General features: G+C 41.8%; 3 protein-coding genes and 1 non-coding gene across 12 annotated transcripts in view; 2 read left to right on the top strand and 2 right to left on the bottom strand.

Annotated features, from left to right (window-relative positions):
- The window catches only part of VAMP1 (vesicle associated membrane protein 1), a 72,749-nt gene extending 67,607 nt beyond the window's left edge, over positions 1-5,142 (bottom strand). Inside the window, exons 1-5 of one of the 7 annotated variants that reach the window (XR_005218297.1) lie at positions 4,965-5,134; positions 2,057-2,228; positions 1,654-1,812; positions 979-1,030; positions 127-594 (exon numbers count right to left, since the gene is read on the bottom strand). Coding sequence is in view for 6 of the 7 variants with exons in the window: in XM_037845615.1 (XP_037701543.1) it covers positions 578-594; positions 979-1,030; positions 1,654-1,812; positions 2,057-2,228; positions 4,965-4,966 (402 nt within the window). In the remaining variant the exon portion in view is untranslated. Of the gene's footprint in view, positions 1-52; positions 595-978; positions 1,031-1,653; positions 1,813-2,056; positions 2,229-4,964 lie in introns of those variants that run through there. The other 6 variants (XM_037845615.1, XM_037845610.1, XM_037845612.1 and 3 more) reach the window with 6 other exon arrangements.
- A 5,972-nt stretch (positions 5,143-11,114) lies between these two features.
- MRPL51 (mitochondrial ribosomal protein L51) lies at positions 11,115-12,288 on the bottom strand. The gene is made up of 3 exons (XM_037846649.1): positions 12,049-12,288; positions 11,857-11,967; positions 11,115-11,432 (listed from the first exon to the last, which is right to left on the bottom strand). The coding sequence occupies exons 1-3, from the start codon at positions 12,125-12,127 to the stop codon at positions 11,236-11,238; spliced, it is 387 nt and encodes a 128-aa protein (XP_037702577.1). The 5' UTR covers positions 12,128-12,288; the 3' UTR covers positions 11,115-11,235.
- A 56-nt stretch (positions 12,289-12,344) lies between these two features.
- NCAPD2 (non-SMC condensin I complex subunit D2) overlaps positions 12,345-22,953 on the top strand; it is a 32,046-nt gene continuing 21,437 nt past the window's right edge. For 2 of the 3 annotated variants that reach the window (XR_005218422.1, XM_037846647.1), the window contains exons 1-4: positions 12,345-13,137; positions 13,989-14,138; positions 22,082-22,157; positions 22,437-22,495. Coding sequence is in view for 2 of the 3 variants with exons in the window: in XM_037846647.1 (XP_037702575.1) it covers positions 14,012-14,138; positions 22,082-22,157; positions 22,437-22,495 (262 nt within the window). In the remaining variant the exon portion in view is untranslated. Of the gene's footprint in view, positions 13,225-13,988; positions 14,139-22,081; positions 22,158-22,436; positions 22,496-22,953 lie in introns of all 3 variants that reach the window. The other variant, XM_037846648.1, reaches the window with a different exon arrangement.
- Positions 22,579-22,906, top strand: LOC119543560. The gene has a single exon (XR_005218627.1). It is a non-coding gene; the product is annotated as a small nucleolar RNA U85 (small nucleolar RNA).

The following is a 22,953-nucleotide window of genomic DNA, read 5'->3' as shown; positions in this document are numbered from 1 at the left end:
AAGTAAAAGGTGGTAAGAGCCCTGAAGACATAGAAAATCTTGGACTAACAGGTTAGACATAACACAAAACAGGTTTTACTTTCTACAAGAGTGCTGCACCAGGACCAGATCAGACTCCAGACCCACCCAGGATCTTCATTCAGGGCTGGCAGAGAAGGAAAGCTCCAGATGAAGTTACCGAGCTGGTACTGAGGGAGCCACAACTGCTCACAGATGCCCCCTGCCAGCTTCCTGGCCTTTCCTGGACATGCTGGAGGCACTGATACCCTTCTCCCCTTCCCTTGGCCGCCAACTCCTTTTGGCTTTGGGGGAACCTGACAGTACATCAGAAAGAGGACAGGGATGAGGTGCAGCTCTTGGTCTTCAGGTAGTTACTTCAAGACTGCTCCATGAGCATCATTTCTAGTATTCAGGGACATAGTGCAAATGAAAGCAATGAAAGAGGAGGAATGGGCGATGCAGAAGCCTGCGCTGTGAGGGAGGAAGGCAGGTGGGGAAGTGTATTGACAGAACAAACAAGAGGGAGAGGGACATGAGTCTGGATGGCAATGGAGGACAGGGAAGGGGTGGCACGTTCTCAAGTAAGAAAATAAACTGGACACGGGAATCAGGAAGTTTCCAATGGAAAAGAGAAAGAGACAGGAGAAAACAAGGGGGCAAATTACATCATGTTACTAGACATTCAGGTCTTCCAGTTGTAGGCATCCCATTCCCAGGAGCTCCCTCAGCCCCACTTCCTAGAGCAGGAGCCATGTCCCCTCATTATCTTGTGAAGGGAAGGCGCATCCATCAAGGAAGCCCCTTGTCTTTGCCAGCATGCCCAGCCCTCCTCCTCCCAAGCCAGGTGAGGGTGCCCCAGCAGTGGTCTCCATACCTCAGTCAGAGCAGGCCCACTCCCCAGGCAGGCAGGCAGGGCTGGGAGAAGACTCTGAGACCTTCCCACCTCTTGCCCACAGCAGCAACCTCAGCAATACTTACTTACGATAAGTATCACGATGATGGCACAGACAGCTCCCAGCATGATCATCATCTGAAAAAACATCAACCACAAATGAGCCCTTAGATTTGGGGCAGGAGGAAAGGAGGCAGGAGTAGGGATGTGGGATCAGAACCTCCTCTCTTCCTGGGACAGTGGAAGAAACCACACATCAGGAGATCAGCAAGTCTCTCGGGGAGGGCCCAACCCTTCTGCTTCCCGTCATATAATTAATGACCCCTGGGCACAGCTGTAACATCTGGGAAACACCAGGGCTCCCTCCTGCCTAGTTCCTGCTGCCTTAAGGCTTTAAAAGGAATTCCAATGGAAGTAGGGGCTTTGGATCTTTCATCAATTGGTTTCCTTTTCATTGTGATGTGTTCAACTCAATTCCCCAAAGCTGCAGGTATTTAAAAAGAGAGAGAGAGCCATTTTGTTGGATGTGTCTGAAGAAAGGCCAGGTGAGGATTTTTTCAGGAGAGTCAGTTAGTGGTTCTGCATCCTCGAGCCTACCCTGGTGGCCAATTTGGGGTAATGCATCTCAGGTAGAAGACCTTCAAGATTTCCTCCCAAGAGTAGAGTTTCTGTGCTATTAGAAGGAAGAAACCTGAGGGGTTTTCTTATCCTCCAGGAATTGAGGCCCAGGAAAAGAAGGGGGAGAGGGCATGCAAATTCACCTTGCAGTTTTTCCACCAATACTTCCTCTTTAGTTTAGCAGCATAGCTCTCAAATATTGACGCTCCCGCCTGCAAGGCATCAGCTCGGTCATCTAGCTCCAACAGCTTCTCTTCCCTCTCAAGGACTTTGTCCAGGTTCACACGAATGATGTCCACCACCTGAAGGGGGTACAGAGACAAGGCTGCTGAGCTCCCTCTAGAGGCGGGAGAGAACAATGGCCAGGGAATCACAAGACAAGTCTGGCCCTGAGTAACTCCAAGGGATGCTTTGCCTCCCAGAGCCTTCAGTTATGCCTCTACAATAAAAAAGAGAGAGAGAAAGCAAGAGAGAGAAGTGACAGACAAGAAGTTCTTTCTGTAACCGTCTACGATTCAGAAACTTGGAGAAAAAGCTATCACCTACCTCTGCCACTTCTGCCTGGTTTTGCTGTAGTTTTCTGTTACTGGTCTTGTTAGGAGGAGGGCCAGGGGGACCCCCACCCGGAGAACCACCACCGGGGGCATCACCACCAGGGGCACCACCACCGAGGGCAGCCCCTTCTGCCCCTGGGGTGGGTGGCTCAGCTGGAGCAGACCTGTGGAGAGAAGTAGACAAAATACAAAAGGTAACCCAGAAAGGAATCACATGCATTTTTTACCCCTTACTACCAAAGCAATTAGGATTACATTATTTATAAATAGAAGGGTTTCTAATTCCTTGGCAATCCAAAGCAGGAAAATGCAGCACAGAGGCAAGCAGCAAAAGACAAAACATCCTATTACAGCATTTAGATGGGGCTCAGGGACATCCTGCGTGGCAAGAAGAGATCTCATTTGGGGCTATGCTCTGATGTTAGACCCAAACTCAAACCTGTCTTCTGGCCCAGTGGCTACAGGGAGAAATGTGCTAGCCTTGGCCTAAATGGTATCTCCCCAGCTGCCAGACACTTTCCACATGAAGACAAACTGGAAAACCCAGGTTAGGAGAAACTTGTAGAAAAAAAGACTAAACCCTAAATAATGCCTATGGACTGAACTGCTCTTTTTTTGCAAAGCCTGACCATAAAAGGAAAAGGCAAGCTGACAGTCTCTGCTGAAGGAGGATCCCGTTACTGGTTATGTTTCATACAATGACCAGTATGTTGGGGCTTCTGAATAAGGACAACTTGGAGAGTCACCAAAGGCTACACATGTGGAGTGAGTCAGGTCAGTCTGTTTGCTTTGTTTTTGGCAGAGAAGACACAGGCCCAAGGAAATTGCATTAGTTAGGGAAACTGTTCCAAGATCTTAGGCAGGAAGCAAATACACTGGAGATGGTCCTTAGTGTACCTGCATCATGGACACTCTGTCTCTTCCTTTTCTAGATTTGGCAAGGAGTCTCAGGAGACTGCTCGAGTTCCTTATGCCCCAAAGGAAAATCTTAGTCTACACTCCTCCACACAAGGAAACTGTTCCTTCTTTCAGTACTCTCAAAGAATAAGTGATCCCATACCAGAAGGGAATAACCTAGTGTGGAGTCTTCAAGATAAACTCCTCTCCAAGTCCCAATACATGGAGGCTAAATTCACCTCCTGTAAGAATTCCTAGAAGTCTAACTTAAAGGATGAGATTTTCTCTACAAAGGATAAACACACAGGCAGGAGAGGCATCTCTCAAAGTTGACGGAGAAGAGAAAGTACAATAAGAACTCCTCAAAGAGGAGAACTTCACAAAACACACCTCACAGGAGCTGCCTGACAGTAGCTGCACTAGGGATTAAACCATCATGAAGTCACCCAAAAGGAAATTCCTTGACTAATCACAATAGAACTATTACCCAGAAGCTCTACCTCCCTAAGTGAATTTCTTTGGGTCAAAAAGATGGAGAATAACCCTTAGATAGGCTATTCTAACATGTTATACCTGACTCATTCTCATTTAAGGAATCACTTCTGCATTTCCCTCTCATGCACAAGGGAGGCAGAGGAAAGAAATAAAGCCATGTGAGTCACAAGATTCTTGGGCTGCTACTGCGCTAAGCAATCTAATTCTCAACTGAAGGCAGAAAATTCAATGAAAATGTAGCACCCTGGGTTTGGTCTTGGAAGCAGTCCAGGATGGTGGCACCAATGACAAGATTAAGGTCAGAGTCCTTGTGATACCTTGCCAGCCATCACGCTTTCTCCATCTTCCATTCATTCCTCATGGATGCTATTGGGAACCAGTCAGCTGAGAAGGATCCCCCTACCCAAAAGGCAAACTGGAACCCTCAGGCTTGGCCGAAATGCTTAGGATATCATGTACAGCTAAAACCACAGAAATGAAATCAGAAATAAAAAGAAAAAATGAAACAACTATTAAAGAATTCCATTCCATTTCACTAACTACCTGTTGGGAGTTGGAAACACTTGGTAGCAAAATACTCAGGGATAGTTATAACCTTTATGAAATACAAATACATATTCCCCTTTTTTGTCACTAAGTGAAGCAATAAAAATACATCTAGGATCTGGCCAGGGCTCCAGGCAGTAATCAGAAAGCTCTCTATTAAACATATAGTGATCTTGCCAGAGAAGTCATTTGTCTAGCCATAGTTCTTTCTCCTTCAGTATCTCGGGATAGGGGTAAATGTTGATGGCTAGAGGCTAAATTGAGTACATTTGAGGGCGGGGAAAATAATCAGCTCTCCCAATTTCTCTTCAAAATATCTGGCTAAGACTTCACGACAGGAAACCACCTCCTCTACGGGTGGCCTAGGGATGAATGGCTGCATGGGATCACATGCTAATGCCCCTTGAGTCTCTGAGCTGCCCACCTGGCACCCGAGAACTGACAACTAACTTTCTGGAGCTTCACTCCCTGCCGTTAGCGGGGCACCCATCCCACTTTGGGGTTGAGGGGCATACACAAATCCAGAGGTTGCAGGGCAACCCAAGTTACTAACTGGCAGGTGCACCAATGACAGTCCTTCCAGAGGCCCTAAGTACAGATTCAGACAAACGACAAGAACGGGACTCGAGTCCCCTACCCGGTGTCCCCATGACCCCATCGCCCTCTCCGGGGCTCCACAATGCAGAGAATGAGGACTGCCCCCCGCTCCCCCAGGCGAGAGGAGAGAGTGCAAAGAATATAGGACCGCCCCTACTCCGCCCATAGGGTGCTGGCTGTAGCTGGTGCAGGAATGGGGTGTTGCCCCCCTCCCCGGGGGTGCTCGGTTTGGAGGAAGCCCGCGATGGTGGTTCCCCGCGTCGCCGCAGCTACTGCAATGCGCCATTTCCAGTCCGGCCGAGTCCGGCGCAGGAGATGAAACTTGGCAAGAAGGTGCCGAGCCTCTAGCACCAGAGTCAACTCACATTTCTCTGACAGAGAGAATGGAGGTCCGTCTCCTTTCCCGGAGGCTGCGGCGAGACTCTTGGCGTAAAGTGACTGCGTCGACAAAACTTTTGAACTCCTCCTCCACCAACCACCTGGAGATTCAGAAGCAATGGAATTTAACTGCGGCTGGTGCAGCCTCCCGGTCTTTATTAGTGGCGGCCACGCCTCTCTAATGACGTAAAACACCACGGCCCAATCCACGCTCAGGACAGTCGCAGAGTCCAGAAACGAAACCCGACTAACGCCGAGCCAATCACAGCTCTCTTCTCATCCCGACTCGGGAAAGCAGATCAAGCACGGACCAATACATCCGTAGTTCACTTACGTGTCCAGCTAAGCGACAGGGAAAAGGTTTGTTACGCTATTTGGTGCCACCCAACCAATCGCTGAGCAGTTCCTGGCGCGGGCGGGTCCACCAATCATTACCAGCCCCCGGGGTGGGTTCCCAGCTCGAGCCGCCGCCCTGGTTCTGAGGTCTCGGGAGAGGCGGGTTTTTCCGGGTCCGTACGGTTCAAACGCGTAGACCTGCCGACGCTCCTCCCGGCTTCCCCGCTTCTGACAAACAGCTCTGAGGATGAGCGACGCGTCTAGGTAGAGCCGCAGACTCCGGGTGCCAAGTACCGGGCGCGGAGTTCCGTCCGACCAAAGCTAATCGGAAGGCTTCGTTCATTCGTTTCCTTCAGCTTGCCAAGAAGCCTCTCATGTAGTGTATCCTAAAATGTCGCCCCCCTCAACCTGCTCCTCCTATCCTCAGTCTAGGCTGCCACACTGAATCAGTTGCCCAAACCAGAAATTGGAAGCCATCCTGGATTTCCTCCCCGTTTACCTTTATCCCCACCTCCAGGTATTCACCAAGTGGATTTTTCCTCTTGGGATTTCAAGAATTCCCTCCCTTTTCTCACTGTCCTACTTCAGACCACTGTCTCTTGCCTGGATGCCATCAATTATTAAACTCACCATTATTTTATATCCTGCTAAGAAAAAAGGTTTCCGATAAACTGTGACACAATGCTTTATCACTTAGAATTTTTATTTTACTTATTGAAAGTGTAGATTTAAATAGATATAGATCTTTATCATATGGACACTTCCTTATTTTAAAACTTAATGGAAAAAAAAATGCAAAGCCACAGTAATCAAAACAGCATGGTACTGACACAAGAACAGATATGTACACCAGTGGAACTGAATTGCGAGTTCAGAAATCAACCTCGTGTTTATGGCCAACTGATTTTTGACAAGGGGGCAAACACCACTAATTTGTGAAAAAATAGTCTCTTCTTTACACCCCAAGCGCAAGGAACAAAAGAAAAAAATAGATAAAAGGGACCTATCAAAATTAAAAACTTTTGTGCATCAAAGGACTTTATCATGAACATGAAACAACCACCTGCATAATGGGAGAAAATTTTTGGAAACCACATATCCAATAAGGGTTTAATATCCAGAATATATCAAGAAACCCCACAACTAAACAACAAAAAGACAAACCCAATTTAAAAATGCGCAGAAGACTCGAATAGACATTTCTCTAAAGAAAATATACAAGTGATCAAAAAGCACATGAAAAACTGTTCAACATCATTAGTCATAGGGAAATGTAAATCAAAACCACAATGAGATACCATTTTACACCAACTAGAATGGCTACTATTAAGAAAACAAAATAAGAAATAGGAACATTCATTCATTGTTGGCAGGAATGTAAAATGGTGCAGCTGCTGTGGAAGGCAGTTTGGCAATTCCTCAGAAAGTTAAGTATAGAGTTACCATATGACCTGGCAATCCCACTTCTAGGTAAGAATTGAAAGCAGGGACTCAAATAGATATTTGCACACTGATGTTCATAGCGTCATTCACAATTGCCAAAAGATGGAAGTAACCCAAGTGTTGAACAACTTATGAACAGATAAACAAAATGTATATACATACAATGGAATATTATTCAGTCATAAAAAGGAATGAAGTTCTGATAAACATGACAACATGCAAAAACCAAGATATCATGTTGAGTGAAATAAGCCAGAAACAAAAGGGCAACTATTGTAAGATCTCACTGATACAAAATAATTAGAATAAGCAAATTCATAAAGTCAGAAACTGGAATACTGGTTAGCAGGGGCTGGGGTGGTGTTAGGGAATGGGGAGTTAATGCTTAAATTGTACAGAGTTTTTATTTGGGTTGATGGAAGAGTTTTGATAATGGATGGTAGTGCTGGTACCACAACATTGTGAACATAATTAACAGCACTGAATTAAATATTTGAATGTGGATAAAAGGACAAATTTCAGGTTTATGTAAGTTACTAGAATTAAGAAAAAAAACAAACAGGATTGTACAACACCATGAACCCTAATAAAAACAGACTATAGATAATAGTACAATTATAAAAACATTCTTTCATAAATTTTAACAAATGTACCAAACCAATGCAAGACATTACTGATAGGGTGGTATATGGGAACTCTGTATTTTATGTATGATTTTTCTGCAAACCTACAAGCACTCTAATAAAAAATAAATAAACCACAGTGAATACCACTTCACAGCCACTAGGATGGCTATTATTAAAATAAATGAAAATAAGTATTGGTGAAGATGTGGAGAAATAAATACATTGCAGGTAGGATTGTAAAAATGGTGCAGCCACTGTGAAAAACAGCTTGGCAGTTTCTCACAAAGTTATACATAGAATTGCCATATGACCTGATAATTCTACCCATGTATACCCAAAAGAATTGAAAACAGGGACTTGAACAGGTATTTGTATGCCAATGTTGATAGAAGCATTATTCACAACAGCCAAAAGATGGAAATAACCCAAGAATCCTTGTCAGATGAATGGATAAACAAAATGTGGTATACAATGGAGTAGTATTCAACCATAAAGAGGGATGAAGTTCTGATACATGTGACAACATGGGTGAACCTTGAAGACAACAAAGTGAAATAAGCCAGATACAAAAGGACAAATACTGTATGATTCCACTTACATGAAATATCCAGTACAGGCAAATTCATAAAGACAGAAAGTAGATTAGAGGTTATGAGGGGTTGGGGGAAAGAGGAATGGGGAGTTAATGCTTAATAACTACAGTTTCTATTGTAGGTGATTAAAAACTTTTAGTAATGCATAGTGGTGATAGTAGCACCACATGGTGAATGTAATTAACAGAACTGAATTATATACTTCAATGTGGTTAAAACCAGAAATTTTCCATTGTAATTATGTTACCAGAATATAAATTTTTTAAAAAATCCATTGTACTGTACAACACAGTTAAACCATGGACTACAGTTAATAGTACAATTACAAAAATGTGCTTTCATCAATTGTAACAAATGTATCACACCAATGTAAGGTGTTAATAATTGGGTGATATGGGAACCCTCTATTTTATGCATGATTTTTCTGAAAACACACAATTTCCCTAATTAAAAAAAAAAAGGCTGAATTGGCAAATTTTATGTTATATGTAAACGTTACCAAGGTGTTAAAAAAAAAAAGTTTAGAAGTTAAAAACAAAGTAGAGTGCATTTCCTCACCTCTTCAATCTGGGCTGGCCTGTGACTTTGTCCCATAGAATGTAGAGGTAACACCATATAACTTCTTGGCCTAGGTCTTATTAAGTCTTGCAGTTTCTATTTTTGCCCTTTGGGATCCAGACTCCCTGTAAAGAAGCTCTAGCTAGAGTACTAAATAATGAGAGACAATGTATGACAGTATCCCAGCCATCCCAAGTGAGGCACCAGACATGTGAGTGAGGACATGTACATCCAGACCCAACCAAACATCCCCCAAAACATTGTGTTCTCCCCTCCCCATACACTGTTGATCTCTCTTCTCTTCCCAATTGAAATGTTCTGCCACTCCCCTCTCTGCTTGTGGAAATTCAACTTTTTCTATGAAGACTCTCTTGTTTAGGCCAGTCATATACAGTCTCTTACCTATGTTATGTCAGTGGTTTCCAAACATGGCTGATTAATGTTAGAAATTACCCAAAGTTAGAGGAGCTATACTTTAAAAAGTCAACCTGTTAAATCATAACTTTACATAATATATAATGTGAGGACATGAAACAATTTCCAAGCTATATTAAGTGAAAGGGCAAGGTACAGAACAGTGTATGGAATGCTACATTAAAAATACACACAACACACATATACACCCACAGAGCACATCCAGAAGGATTAAAAAGAAATGAGTAGCTGCCTCTAAGAACAACAACAACAAAAAAAACAGGCTGTGAGAAAACTTATCATCTTTTATTTTTTTGGCAAATTTTAAATTTAGAGTGAGTGATTTCAATTATTAAAAAAAAATAATTGGCCCTCGATCTTGAGGCTTGCTTGGGTGAAGCTTATGGTTGTAAAGGGGAGGCTGAGCCCACCTGTGGTTATGCCTGGGAGTCACCTCCAGAGAACTCTTTTGTTGCTCAAATGTGGACTTTCTCTCTCTAAGCCTAACTCTGCAAAAAAAATTCATCACACTACCCCCTACGTGGGACAGGATCCCCCGGATGAATGATTCTTCCTGGTGACATGGGACACAGATTCTGGGTATGAGCCTGACCCTAGCATCAAGGAACCGAGAATGCCTTTTTGACCAAAAGGGAAAAGAAAGGCAATAAAATAAAGTCTCAGTGGCTAAGAGAATTCAAATAGAGTCAACAGGCTGTCATGGAGGTTACTCCTATGCCAAGCTTCACCTAGATATGCCAAATAACCACAGTATAAGCCCAAGTCAACAGTAGTCCCCAAAACCCTAAAGAATACCTGGATCCCTATCTGAGACTATAAAAGTTTTACTCACTAAATTTATTCTTCAGAAACTTAAATCCTTCAGAGAACTCCTATGCCAGCAAGTCCCAAAACCCAGAAGCAATAGCCTCTTCAAGAACATCAACTAGATGTGTCCCCTTTTCTCAAAAATAGACACCCCTTTTCACCCTAATAAGTTAGCATGGTCACTGCCTAGACATTCCTGAAGATCAAGAAAGTGATTAAACTAGAGGAAGGGGTAGCAACAGATAAGATGGAGTTTAATGAAGGATTATGAATACTGAATCTCTCTATAGTTTTCTTTTTCTTATTTGCTAGGGTGTAAGAGTCAGAAGGAAAGAATTGAAATGGTGGAACTGTAACCCATAGCATTCTTTGAAATTTGTTCTACAGATACTTGTTAAATTGTAATTTGAAAGCTATCACCTTTTTGTATATATATTTCGTAATTAGGAAATAACTGAAACTATGGTTCTGTAACTCATAAAAACTTTGGAAATTTCCTATAGAACTATTTGTTAAATCATATTTTGAAAGATATTAACTTTTTGTATATATGTTATATTTCACAGTAAGAAAATAACTGGAACTATGGAACTGTGATCTATAATATTCTTTGAATTTACTAACTACTTGTTAAGTTGCACTTGGAAAGTTATCACTTCTATGTATATATGTTATATTCTACAACTTAAAAATATGATTAGAAAAACACTACAACACATAGATACCCAAGATTCAGCTCAGCCCTACTGATCATTATCTTGGGGGTTAGGAAAAGGCTTGTGAAATGTTAAACTGATGATCAGTCAGGTTTAGGAACCACCCACTAATAATATCACTCCTATGGTACTTCTTTCCTCATTAAAGTGTACTGTGAGATTATAACTTTAATACCCCTAACTAGAAAAGTATATTGGGGGAGGAGAGGATATTTTTGTTTTCTTTACAGTTCTCAGCTCAGAAATGGTCCTCAATAAATATTTGTTGATGAAAGTAACACAGAAGTATAATTGTACTTTTTACTACATATCATTCCCATGCAGAAGGGTCTTTAGAAATACATTTAATATAACAGAATTATGGGGCAACTAAAGATGACCACTTTCAATGTATTAAGGGCCAAACGTCAACAAGTACCAACAACAGCTATTCTCACCAACATTTCTTTTTTAAAAGACCACAGGTATGGCTAGGCAGCAAAAGGCAAGAGGTGAAGTCCAAGCTATAAACTATAATATGAGAGTCCAAGCTATAAACTATAAAACGAGAGGTAAGTCAGATTTCATCGTGTATGTGAATGAGAAGGAACATCTAAAGGAAAATAAAGTATGCGGACATCAGATTCCAAGGAAGCCACATTTTATTACAGAGCGCATACAAAGTCCTTTCCTCATTAAAAAAAATTTCTGTTCCCCCTTTCAGGGTAACAAATGCACTACTTCCACAGTCCCCAACCTTCTGTTCTACCGGTACTTCCCATGTCTGTTAAAATGTTTGTAGAGATAGCTGATGCGTTTGTTAAGGTTATGCAGGTCATCAATGAACATACGATTCCCAACCATTTTCTTCTTTCTGATACAACGCTGCAATTCATTCCCCTTCCAGCCTCGAAGCCATCTGGGACCTCTGATCAGTTCTTTGGGGTGCATTTCAAAGTTTCCTGTGTAATGTGAGAGAAGAATCTATTAGTTTCAAGAGGAGAGAACCCAGCCTAGACCAGCTAAGTCTTCAGTTGGTAGTTACATCTTCCGAAAACAGCAACTGTAGACAAGTCCAGCATCAAGAGCACAGATTCTGGAGCCTGACAGCTTGGGTATCAAATTCTGGCACTGTCATTTACTAACTTTGGAAACGTAACCTCCCTGTGGCTCAGTTTCTTCACCTGTAAAGTGAAAGCGTTATAATGGGAATTACGAGTATCATTATGGTACTCAGAACAGTGTCCAACACAATATAAACATCCACATTGTGTTTGATCTTACTGTTGAGCACGGTTATCATTCCTTACACAGATGAAAATAAAATAGTCGTTACGCCGTAATTGCCATTGTGAATCCTGTACTATGTAGATAATCAAGTCTTACCCAGGATCCCGATGTTGTCATAAACCCCGAACATGGCTCTCTTCTCGTTCCAACGGTCCACTACTTTAGGGAGTGGGAGAGTGACCCTCACACGGGACAAATCAGGAACGCCTGGGGATGGGAAAGAAAGGAAATAAGTCTGAGCCGCCTACTGAGCAATTCTCGGGGAGTCTTTCTACATAAGTTAATTACCCAAAGAGAAGCTTCTGCAGGCCAGGGGCAGCCATCCCCACAGGCCCCTGCCTGCCCTCCAAGAGAGGCTCCCTGCCATTGCCCTCGTCTTCCCCACAACAGCACACTGCACGAGCCCAAGCCTGAGGACAAGAGGTAGCCCTCAAGAAGATGACGATGGAGAACGCCCTCGCTAGCCTCACACCGGCTCCAAGATGGAGGCAGCCATCTTGAACTTTTCCCAGGTAGCTCTGGGCGCAGGGTCCACCTTGGCTCCTCCTTCCAGCCGCAAATCCCGCCCCCAAGTTCTGGCGGAACTACGATTCAACACTCCCGGCCTAGCCGAGACGCTTCTGATCTGCTAGCGGAGGTTTTAAATCGCCGAGTACTGAGGCACCCGCTTCGTCGCTGTCTAGGGCTCCCCAGAACTGAAATCTCAAGAAGATTCACCCTTTCGTGTTTCCTTGCGCGTCCCTCGAGTATGAGAGATGAAGATCAGGGACCTGTGGAACCCGGGGCTTCGGGGTGTTCAAAAACAGCCCTTTCTCTGCCTCACAACAGTCTTGCGCTATAGCTGTTTTATTACCCCTATTTTACAGAGGAGGAAATTTGAGTCTCAATGCGAAGTGACTTGCCCAACGTCACAAGCAGAGAAGATGGCGGAACCTGGATTAGAGCGCAAGCCACCTAACTTCTGGCCTGGACTTGCCTCTTATCATGGGGGTGTCGGAGTGTGTTCTCTGTCCCAGAAACACTAGCACGACCCAGCTAGAAACGCGGTGTCTCCGGCAGGTACCGCCAAGAAACCTTCCTCACCACCCGGGGCAAAACTCCCCGTTGCTGCGAGGCGGCAGGAGGCGGGGCGCAGTGCCCAACGCCAGGATTTGGACCCCACCTTCTTCGGAGTCGCGGCAGGCGCTTCAGCCCCTGCGTTGTGATTGGCCGGTTTCTCCAGCGAGCGTCGCCATTGGTCCCCTTGCAGCCGTTGAGTTTTGAACTCTGTGTTGGTGGCTTCGCCCGCGCGCTGCCTAGCGCAGAGGCGGGATTTTCCCTCTGCGCGGCCGGGATTGGCCAGTTCCGCGGCCCGCTGAAAAGCCGCCTTGCTGATTGGTGCGTATTGTGCAGTTCGTGTTTTTTCCTTTGATTTCGGTGCTAAGACACGAGTCCTAAGAGCGGCGGGTGAGGGGCTCGAATAAGGTGTGTATTAATGGGGAGAGGGAAATGGAAGGCTGGAAAAGAGGGGGTACGGGTCAACCTGGCGCGGGAGGTACGAAAGGCAGGGAGGTCTGGTGGAGATACCTTTGATATGCGATGAGGTGGAAAGAGTTAAGTTTGACTCGTCCGCGACGAAATTTGTGTGATTTGGCCAAATCGTTTAACTTTTCTTAGCCTCTATTTCCTCATCTGTAAATCGGGTTAAAGAATGCACTTCATAGGAGTGGGATTGGGAGACTAGATCAGATGCGATGCATTCACGTGGCCTAGCAGAGAGTAAACAAGTAATAAACGTTGATGTTCTCCCATACTGGAGCTAAGAAACTCGCTAGCCCATGCTGGACCACTACTCTGGCCTCAGGTGAGACATTCTCTCTATGCTTGAGCTCTGCCCATAAAAATGAAAATAATGATAACTTTACTACACACTGATAGGCCACATTACAGTTTTTTAAACCCTTTCAGACTCATTTGATCCCCAGAGCAACTTTGGGAAGTTAATCAGAGATTAGGAACCCGGATTTAGTGATGAGGTGCAGGAATTAAGTGACATGATCAAGTGGCAGAGTCAAGACCAGAATTAGATTCTAGTACTGGGTTGATCTTGTGTCTAACATCCTCTAAGATCATATTATCAGCTTGTTGTGAGACTAAAAAGTGTTATTATATTTGGAGGTGTATAAATAACAGAGCCAGGTAAAAAGACAAGCCTTCCACTTAGACCTTTCTGCTGTTTGATTTCCCAGCCCTGTGAGCCAGTGAGAGAAGGATGTCTCCCCCACTGTATGAGTTCCATCTGCCCTTATGCCCAGAGGAGTTGCTGAAAAGTGGTGGGGTGAATCAATATGTTGTGCAAGAGATACTATCCATCAGACATCTTCCATCACAGCTTAGAGGTAAGACCTACATAGCTGCCACTGTACATTAAGCTCCATGTCTTTCCTATTCCCTACTGTTTTCTCCTTAGCATTGGATCATTACTTGACATGAAGAATACATTCATTAAACACCTTCTCTGGATTATGCTATAACTAGTCTTGATGTATGTACTCTTCAGAGTAAAAATTATTTTAGATCTTTACCCCTTTCCATGTGCCAAAATCAAGTTCTGGTGGCTTTAAGAGTTATAGGAGAATACAACTTTCTCAGATATCTTATTCCCAAGAGTGTTCAATAATGGGAAAAAAAACAGTATGTGTAGAGCTGCGATTTGATTATATCCACTGAAACCTATACATAACCAAGAACAACTCATGCATTACCAGCAAGGCCCCGTAATGTCATTGTGCTTGTTAGAAGTAGTCTTGTATCAGTTAGGTTGCTTTGGAGAGGTACATACAGAATAGAGATTAAGACTCTGGAGACTGCCCCTCTGGATTTATATCTAGCTCTACTACTTTGACCTTGGACAAGTCACTTATTCTCTCCATGTCTCAGTTTTGTCATCTTTAAAAGATAGGGATAACCACAATTACATGGAACTTTGAATAGGTAGTGAGATATGGCAGGTATGTATAGGTTAGAGTGAAACAGCAACACATCCCAAAGTAATTTGGGCAAAGAATAAAAACATATATTCAGGGCCGCCCTGAGGAGCTGGGGGAGGATGCAGAAGTGTTGGACTTCCTCACCTGGATTGTTGCTGATATTCTCACAAACACTGGGGACTGACAGCTTGACATGCTGAGCCCTCTGTCTTGGGGCTTGCCCCTAAGAAGCTTGTTACTGCAAAGGAGAGGCTAAACCTGCTTACAATTGTGCCTAACAGTCTCCCCCTGAATGCCTCTTTGTTGCTCAGATGTGGCCCTCTCTCTAACTAAGCCACCTTGGCAGGTGATCTTACTGCACCCCACCCCCCACATGGGACCTGACTCCCAGGGGTGTAAATCTCCCTGGCAACACAGGATATGACTCCCGGGGATGAATCTGGACCCGGCATCGTGGGATTGAGAACATCTTCTTGACCAAAAGGGGGATGCTAAATGAAACAATATAAAGCTTCAGTGGCTGAGAGATTTCAAATGGAGTCGAGAGGTCACTCTGGTGGACATTCTTACGCACTGTATAGATAACACTTTTTAGGTTTTAACATATTGGAATAGGTAGAAGTAAATACCTTCAACTACCAAACTCCAACCCAGTAACCTTAACTCTTGAAGACGATTGTATAACAATGTAGATTACAAGGAGTAACAGTGTGATTGTGAAAACCTTGTGGATCGCACTTCCTTTATCCAGTGTATGAATGGATGAGTAGATAAATGGGGACAAAAACTAAATGAAAAATAAGGTGGATGGGGGGTATGATTTGGGTGTTCCATTTTATTTTTATTTTTTATTCTTATTCTGATTCTTTCTGGTATAAGGAAAATTTTCAAAAATAGGTTGCGGTGATGAATGCATAACTATATGATGGTGCTGTGAACAGTTGATTGTATACCATGGATGATTTTATGGTATGCAAATATATCTCAATAAAAAAAAAATAGGGATAATAACCTACTTCATTTATAGTCCTATAATAAGGAGGGTTGGTTAACTCAGTAGTTTGATAATATAATGACACCAGCTTGTCTTCTCTTGGCCTTCCCATCGTAGTTGCTGGGTGGCAGCTCTTTGCTCTGATGTCCAGAGACAAGAAAGGAGATTCCCTATCTTATGCTGTTTTTCTTTCTTTTTCTTTTTTTTTTTTTTTTTAAACAAAGCAAAACAAAACTTCATCACCTATCCCCAACAGACTTAGCTAGAATTGGATTATATGCCTATTTCCCTAACCAATTACTGGTAAGAGAAATGGAATTACCTGGATTGCCTAAACCAATTAAGATTACTACCTAGAACTCTCCCTAAACTGAATATACCAGCATTTGGTAAGCAAGGAAGGAGGTTGGGGGGGAGGTCAACTGATGGGTGGCCAGCCAACACTGTCCACAGAGAGACTGTTTTGTCCATGTTGCATGGATATGTACCTCACCAATTGCATGTGCTTCACCTGTAGCAAATTGTTTTTTAGTTATTACAGTGCATCATTTTTTTTAAATGATCACTTTTTTTTAAGAGTTCTTTTACGGCAATTGCATTGCTGTGATGATTTTTTGTTGTATAGAATCCTAAATATAAGTTCTGCTATAAACATACAAGATCAAGTGACTTAATTCATTCAACAAGTATTTACTGATCATTTCCTATGTGCCAGGCACTGTTCTAGTCACTAACAATACAATAGTAAACGAAAGACAAAAAGACACAGTTCTTTCTCTCAAAGCACTCACAAACAAAATAATGGAGTGTGTCCAATGGCTATAAGTGCAAAGGAGAAAAATTAAGCAAGTTAAAGTAGATAGAGCATGCTTGGATAGGAGGTGTCATTTTATGTTGGTTGAACAGAGAAGGCTTGCTGATAGGTGGCATTTGAGCAAAAACCTTAAGGAAGTGAGGAAGTCAACTGTGCACATTCTTGGGGAAGGGCATTCTAGGCAGAGAGAAAAGCCAGTGCGAAGGCCCTGGGGTGGGGAAATGCCAATATGGTTGGAGTGGAGTAAGCTAGTAAAAGAGTTAGAAAGTGGTTTGAGTCTTGCCCTCAAACCAGCAGCGTTAGTACCATGATCTTAGAGCTTTTAGAAGTGTAGGATGTCAGGGCCCATCCGAGAGCTACTGAATCAGAAAATCTGCATTTTTAAGAAGATCCTCAAGTAATTTAGACACACTTATGCTTAAGAAGTGCTAATCTAGAGCTTTGTAGGTCATGGTAAGAATTGTGGCTTCAAAGGGAGTGAGCTTTCAAGCAAGCCCTTGGGTTTTGAGCATGGGAGTGACATGGTATAATGTTTTTAAAGAATCACTGTCTGCTATATTGAACATAGACTGTAGGGGGCAAGGGAAGAAGAAGCAGGAAGACTAGTTAAGAGGCTAATACAGTAACACCAGGTAGCTTGGACTGGAATGATGACTGTGGAGGTGGTGGTAGAAGGTTAGATCCTGAATATATTTCCAAAGTAGAATCAACAAAATTGCTGATGGATTGGATTGGGTTTATAGGGTTGGAGAAAGGAGATTCTGGGTTGATTACAAGCCCTTTTGACCCAAACAACTAGAAGAATGGAGTTACCATTTACTGAGATGGGGAAGAATGGAGAGGAACAGGTTTAGACTGTTTGTTGAATGTGAAGTTTAGAGGAGAGTGCTTCTAAAGATACACATTTGGGATTTAATACTCAGCATGTAGAGGGTATTTAAAACCATGAGATTGGAGTGACTGTAATGGAAAAGAAAAGCAGTTTGAAAACTAAGATCTGAGATGATAGTCCAACATTTAGAGGCTGGGAAGATGAGGAAGAACCAGTAAAAGAAACTAAAAGAACAATCAGAGGCAGAAAGTGAACCAAGAAGCTAAATTAAAATAATGTTTCACTAAGGAGAGGAGAGATCCATTGTGTAAAAGTTGCATATTGGTCATCAAGTGAAATGAGCAGAGCAAATGAACTATGGATTTAACAGTGTGGTGGTTGCTGATAACCTTGACAAAAACTGTTTCATGGCGGGGTGGGGGTGGTGTGCAAAAGCCTGACTGGAGTAGGTTTATGAGAAAATGGGAGGAGAGAAATTGGAGATGTTGAGTTTAGATAACTCCAGTTGTTTTGCTTTAAGGCGTAGCAGAGAAATGAGGTGGTAGCTAGAGAGGGAGGTACAGTCAAGGGAGGATTTTTTTTTTTTTAATGGATAGTATTACAGGTGTGTATATTGAATGGGAATGATCCAAGAGAAAAATTGACGATTCAGGAGGAAGAGGGAACAATTATTGGAGCTATATCCTTTAGTATGTGAGAGAAGATCCTCTATTGCACAGGTGGAAGAGGGGCTTTATTAGAGCGCGGAGAATTTATCCACAGTGGCAAGAGAGAAGGCAGGTTGTATAGACACAGACGCAGACAGCGCAAGTAAATAGAGAGCTAGGAGCAGTTGGAAGTTTTCTTCTGCCTGCTTCTGTTTTCTCAGTGAAATATGAAGTGAAGTCACTGAGAGTGAGCTGGGGGAAGAAGGTCTTAAAAGTTATAAGCAGAGAAATAGTGTGAAACAATTGCCTAGAACAAAGTGAATAGACCTGGGAATTTGTAATAGATTTACCAGGAAATACTAAGGGCCCACCTGAGACTGGTAGTCATGAGTTTAAAGTGAGAATAGTCAATATGGTTGTGTTTTTCTTAGGCCATTTTTATTTATATGGTCACATGAATGGAGTAAGCAGAGAACTGGATTTGACCTAAGTTTGCCAGGAGTAAATTGGTTGTTAATAATTGAAAAAAGTTAGATATATAATGTCTTACAATAGAATAGTAAATTAAGACATGTACATACAATGAAATATGTAACCATTAAAAATTGTATAGGTTTTATAATGATGCTGGGGAAATGCTTATTCTAATGTTAAATTTTAAAAAGCAGAACAGAAGAGTCACTTTGATATGAACTCAACAATAGAAAAATGGCACATAGAAAATAGACCAGTAAAAATTTAACCCAAGGTTTTAGCAGTACTTGTTCTTTCTCCTTTTCCATTTTCTTGAGTGCAGGAGATTTTATTAAAAGTAGTTAATAGTTTAGGGATACTGAGTTATTGAAAGGTATTGTTCTGAGTGCTTCACATGGATTATCTCACTTCATCTTTATTTTAAATTTTTCTGAAAAACTCTCTGAGGTAAGATCCATTATTATCCCAATTTACAGAAGAAACTGAGACTTCAGTAGGTTAAGTAACTTGTTCTAGTAATTGTTGAAGCCAGATTGCAAACCTAAAGCAGTAGTGATACTCTGGAGAAGTAAAGAGGGAAATGGTCCAAGAAAATCATTGGATGTGATAAAAATAGGTAATTGGTAATCTTTCAGAGACTAGCCTTTAGATTGGTAGGTCTCAGAAATTAGGTTTCAGGAAATTGTGAAAGAATAGACAAAATTTTAAAGGGAAGAGTTGTGATAGCACAGTCAAATGAAAGGCATTGGGGATTTTTGTCTTGTTTTGTTTGTTTTGAAGAAGGAAGGCTTGAGCATCATGGCAGGATAAGAGCAATCCCTGGAGAGAGTAAAAGCAAAGGTAATGGAAAGAGATAAGTCTTGGGGTTAGTAGTTCTTTAGAAAGAAACTTTCACTTGAGACTGAAGCAAAGAAGGGGATATCACTGATTGGCATTATGATCTATTGATAGGAAGACAGGATTACATGAGGGATCCCATGCTTTTGGGTCTCATTCTTTTTGTTAAGGTAGAAAGCAGTCACCTACTAAAGGAAGAGAGGCAAAGGGTAAGAAATAATAGAATAAAGAAATGAAAACAAATGGAATAAATGCCATGTGCTAGGGAGTCAATAGGAACTGGAGAGGAATATATGTTGTTAAAAAAACACAGAGAATAAAGTTGTCCTTGGACAACATAACTATAATCAGGTCAATTCCAGCAGTGATACAGGAGTATGAGGTTCTGGCTTATTTTCCAGGCAAACAGTCTGGGGTTGCAGAAAAGAATTTAGTGGAATTTTTTTCCCTCCCCACCCAAAGAGAAGGGCTAGATATACAATTTGGTTCAAAAATTATCTAGCCAACACTGCCTTGGCACTCTTGCAGGTTTTAAGACTTAATTGGTCTCTTCTCCTTTTATACTGAAGTTTTTATATAGAAGCAGTACAATCTTAGAATGAAGAGCACTGAGTTTGGGAATCAAAAGATCCTCTGTTTTCAAAATGTAATATAAATAGTAATAAATGAACCTAACTGCATTACAAGTAGATGACATAACCACACTAAAGAAGGTGGGGAAGAAATAACTAACCTAAGTAACTTTGAAAAATAGTATTTTTTTATCGTATGCAAAAAAGCTTTACATAGATATTGTAAGCTAGCTAGTAAATTTGTTTTTCACAGAAGTGTGGGTTAGCAATACTGAAACTGCTTTATGTGAATACTAGGATTAAGCAAATAAGTAAATATAGTGCTATATTTGTTGACAATTAGAACTAGGTTTCTCACTATCTGAGAAAGTTAGAAATATAGAAGAGGGGATAGAATGCATGCTGGGGTTTGGATCAGAATTGGAAGTATCAGTGAACTCACATGTTTATAATATATATTTGGAGAAATGTGTGTGTGTGTGTGTGTGTGTATCCTGCTAATATATATGGCAAAATATATGTCTACTGAAAAGTCCTAAAAGTAGTGATACCCCAATAGCAGTGAGTCTAACTACCGCCTAGAGCTTGGTTTCTAAATACCTCGGTGATCTAAATGTTGTTTAGGACAACCAGGACTCCGTTGAGAGGGGTTGATTCCAGGGCTGGGCTAGGGAAAGTAAAAGATGAGCCTTAAGCAAGGAAGTACTCAGAAAGTGAAGGGACCATGTCAAAAGGACACAGGCCAAATTGAAGGAGTCAAATCTGGGACAATTTGAGCAATAAAATAAATAATAGTAATGGATTAGAACAGTGAGAATACATTTCCCACTCTGGCAGACCCCTGGGTCCAATCACCACTTTGCCCACCAGCTAAATCTGTCTGTCTCTACCAACTGACCACCCCCAAAGAAAAAGCATAAATATAGCTCTCCCTTTGTCTCCAGCAGGCTGAAGCTTTACTTCTGCCCCCGCCATGCTAATGGCACTTTTCTTTCCAACCCCCACCCTGCTGCTCAAATAAAACTTTCCTGTCTGGGGGAAAAAAAAAAAAAAGTGAGAATAAAAGAAATAGCCATGAGTCTATTCTGATATAAGTAATTGAATTGAATAAATAAATAGGGGGAAAGAGACAACTGATTCTTAACATTCCCATTAGTAAATGTAGAAGGAAGGGTGGAAACAGAAAATCACCATTTGGTAAACACCACAGTAATAATTGTGGCAGGCAGGAATCATCGATGGATGCTAAATTAGTGGGCAAAATGTGATGAGAAACAGGATACTTGCCTAGTTTCAAAGTATCTCCCCATACAATACTTATTAATTACAAAGAGGAAAACAGTCACTTTATAGTGGAGACACCTGACAGATGCTGCCTTAATCAAGTAATCTCCAGTAATAAGACTCATCACCATAATATACCTCCTGAAATGATGCCTGAAAAGGACTCAACCTTCCTTATGCAGTAATCTTGCCAAAAATGTATAACCTCAATCTAATAATGAGAAAATATCAGACAACACCAAATTGAATGGCATTCTACAAAATAACTGGCCAGTACTCTTCAAAGGTGCCAAGAACATGAAAGGCAAAGTCTGAGGAACTGCCCCAGATTGGAGGAGACTAAGGAAATAGGTCAGCTAAAGGCATTGTGGGATCCTGGATTACATCCTGGATCAGAAAAGACGTAAATAGGACAATTGGGAAAATTCAAATAAGGTCCATTGATCAGTTGGTAGTATTGAATTAATGTTAATTTCTTGGTTTAGAAGAAGTCGTTCTATTATGGTTATAGAAGATGTTAACATTATCTGGGTGAAGGGTACAGGAACTTTTGTATAGTTTTTTCATAACTTTTTGATTTCAAAAGAAAGAGAAGAAAAAAGATCCTGGGTTTGTGTTTACTACTGAACCATAAGTTGGAAATACCACTTGGAAATGTAATTTCTTTTGCCATAAACTAGGCATTATAACGTCTGCTTTATCTAGCTCAGAGCTTTATTAATTGTAAAATCAACACAAATGTTAAGGTATTATTTTGGTGGATTACATTGAAATGAATTGGCTGTCTCCTTTTGTGACTCTACCAATAAAAGAATCTACCTGATTTTCTGCCATGGATAGAATTTGCCAAAAAAAGGCATCTCCCCTCCATATTGATCAGTGTCTTTCATCTTGATAGCATTTCAGACTGCTTTCCGAGCCCAGGGACCCCTGGCTATGCTGGAGCACTTTGATACTGTCTACAGCATTTTACAGTAAGTAAAGTACCCAAACAGTACTTTAAAAGGGACAAGTGGCTATTTGCCCTAACTTTGCATGTTAGTCCTGAAATTCTGAATTGTATGTTCACTGATAAATGGTTTTGGGTGCTCATATTTCTACTGATGACCACTTACACCAACTTCCCACCATATTTATTGAGTTGAACAATTTCATGTGTACTTTTAAGCATTTGATTTCTCCAATTAGGTATGATCTGTTAGAATGGGCTCTGCCGGTTCCTGTCTCACTCCTGCACTTTCTTTCCCTCATAGTCACTTTAGAAGTATAGATCCTGGCCTCAAGGAAGATACTCTGGAATTCCTGATAAAAGGTGTTTATGGGTCAGGGGGTAGGGGATGGAAGGTTTTTTTGTTGTTGTTTGTTTGTTTGTTTACCATTTCCAACATTTTATCAGCCACATGATGATATCAAGGCTGTTGTGATTCAGTTGGTTTGGCTAAGTCCAAGGACCTTTGACTTATTAAGGTCTGTAATCTTGGTGGGCAATACAGAGTCATGTGTGTTCACTGTAAGGGCGGACCAACAAGAATTTGTTTCTACTTTCAAGTTGCCTCTCTTTAATAGGGGTGACTCTTCCAGTTGCAAGGAAGAAATTGTGGTAACTGGAGTGAGAGAGTAAGGACAGGATATATTCAGGATATTGTGATCAAGGGTCCCAAAGGACTTAGCTTGTGCTATGGCCACTGAGAGATGAAAACAGATCTTTGGTAATCTGATGGCTGCAAGTTCTGGGTATTTTGAGGATGGGTTTATAAGGAAAGGGAATGA

The sequence above is a fragment of the Choloepus didactylus genome, chromosome 8 (assembly GCF_015220235.1).
Source record: "Choloepus didactylus isolate mChoDid1 chromosome 8, mChoDid1.pri, whole genome shotgun sequence".
NCBI classification, from domain to species: Eukaryota; Metazoa; Chordata; class Mammalia; order Pilosa; family Megalonychidae; genus Choloepus; species Choloepus didactylus.
Note: the sequence above shows the minus strand (reverse complement) of the source record. Positions and strands in the feature narration are given on the sequence as shown.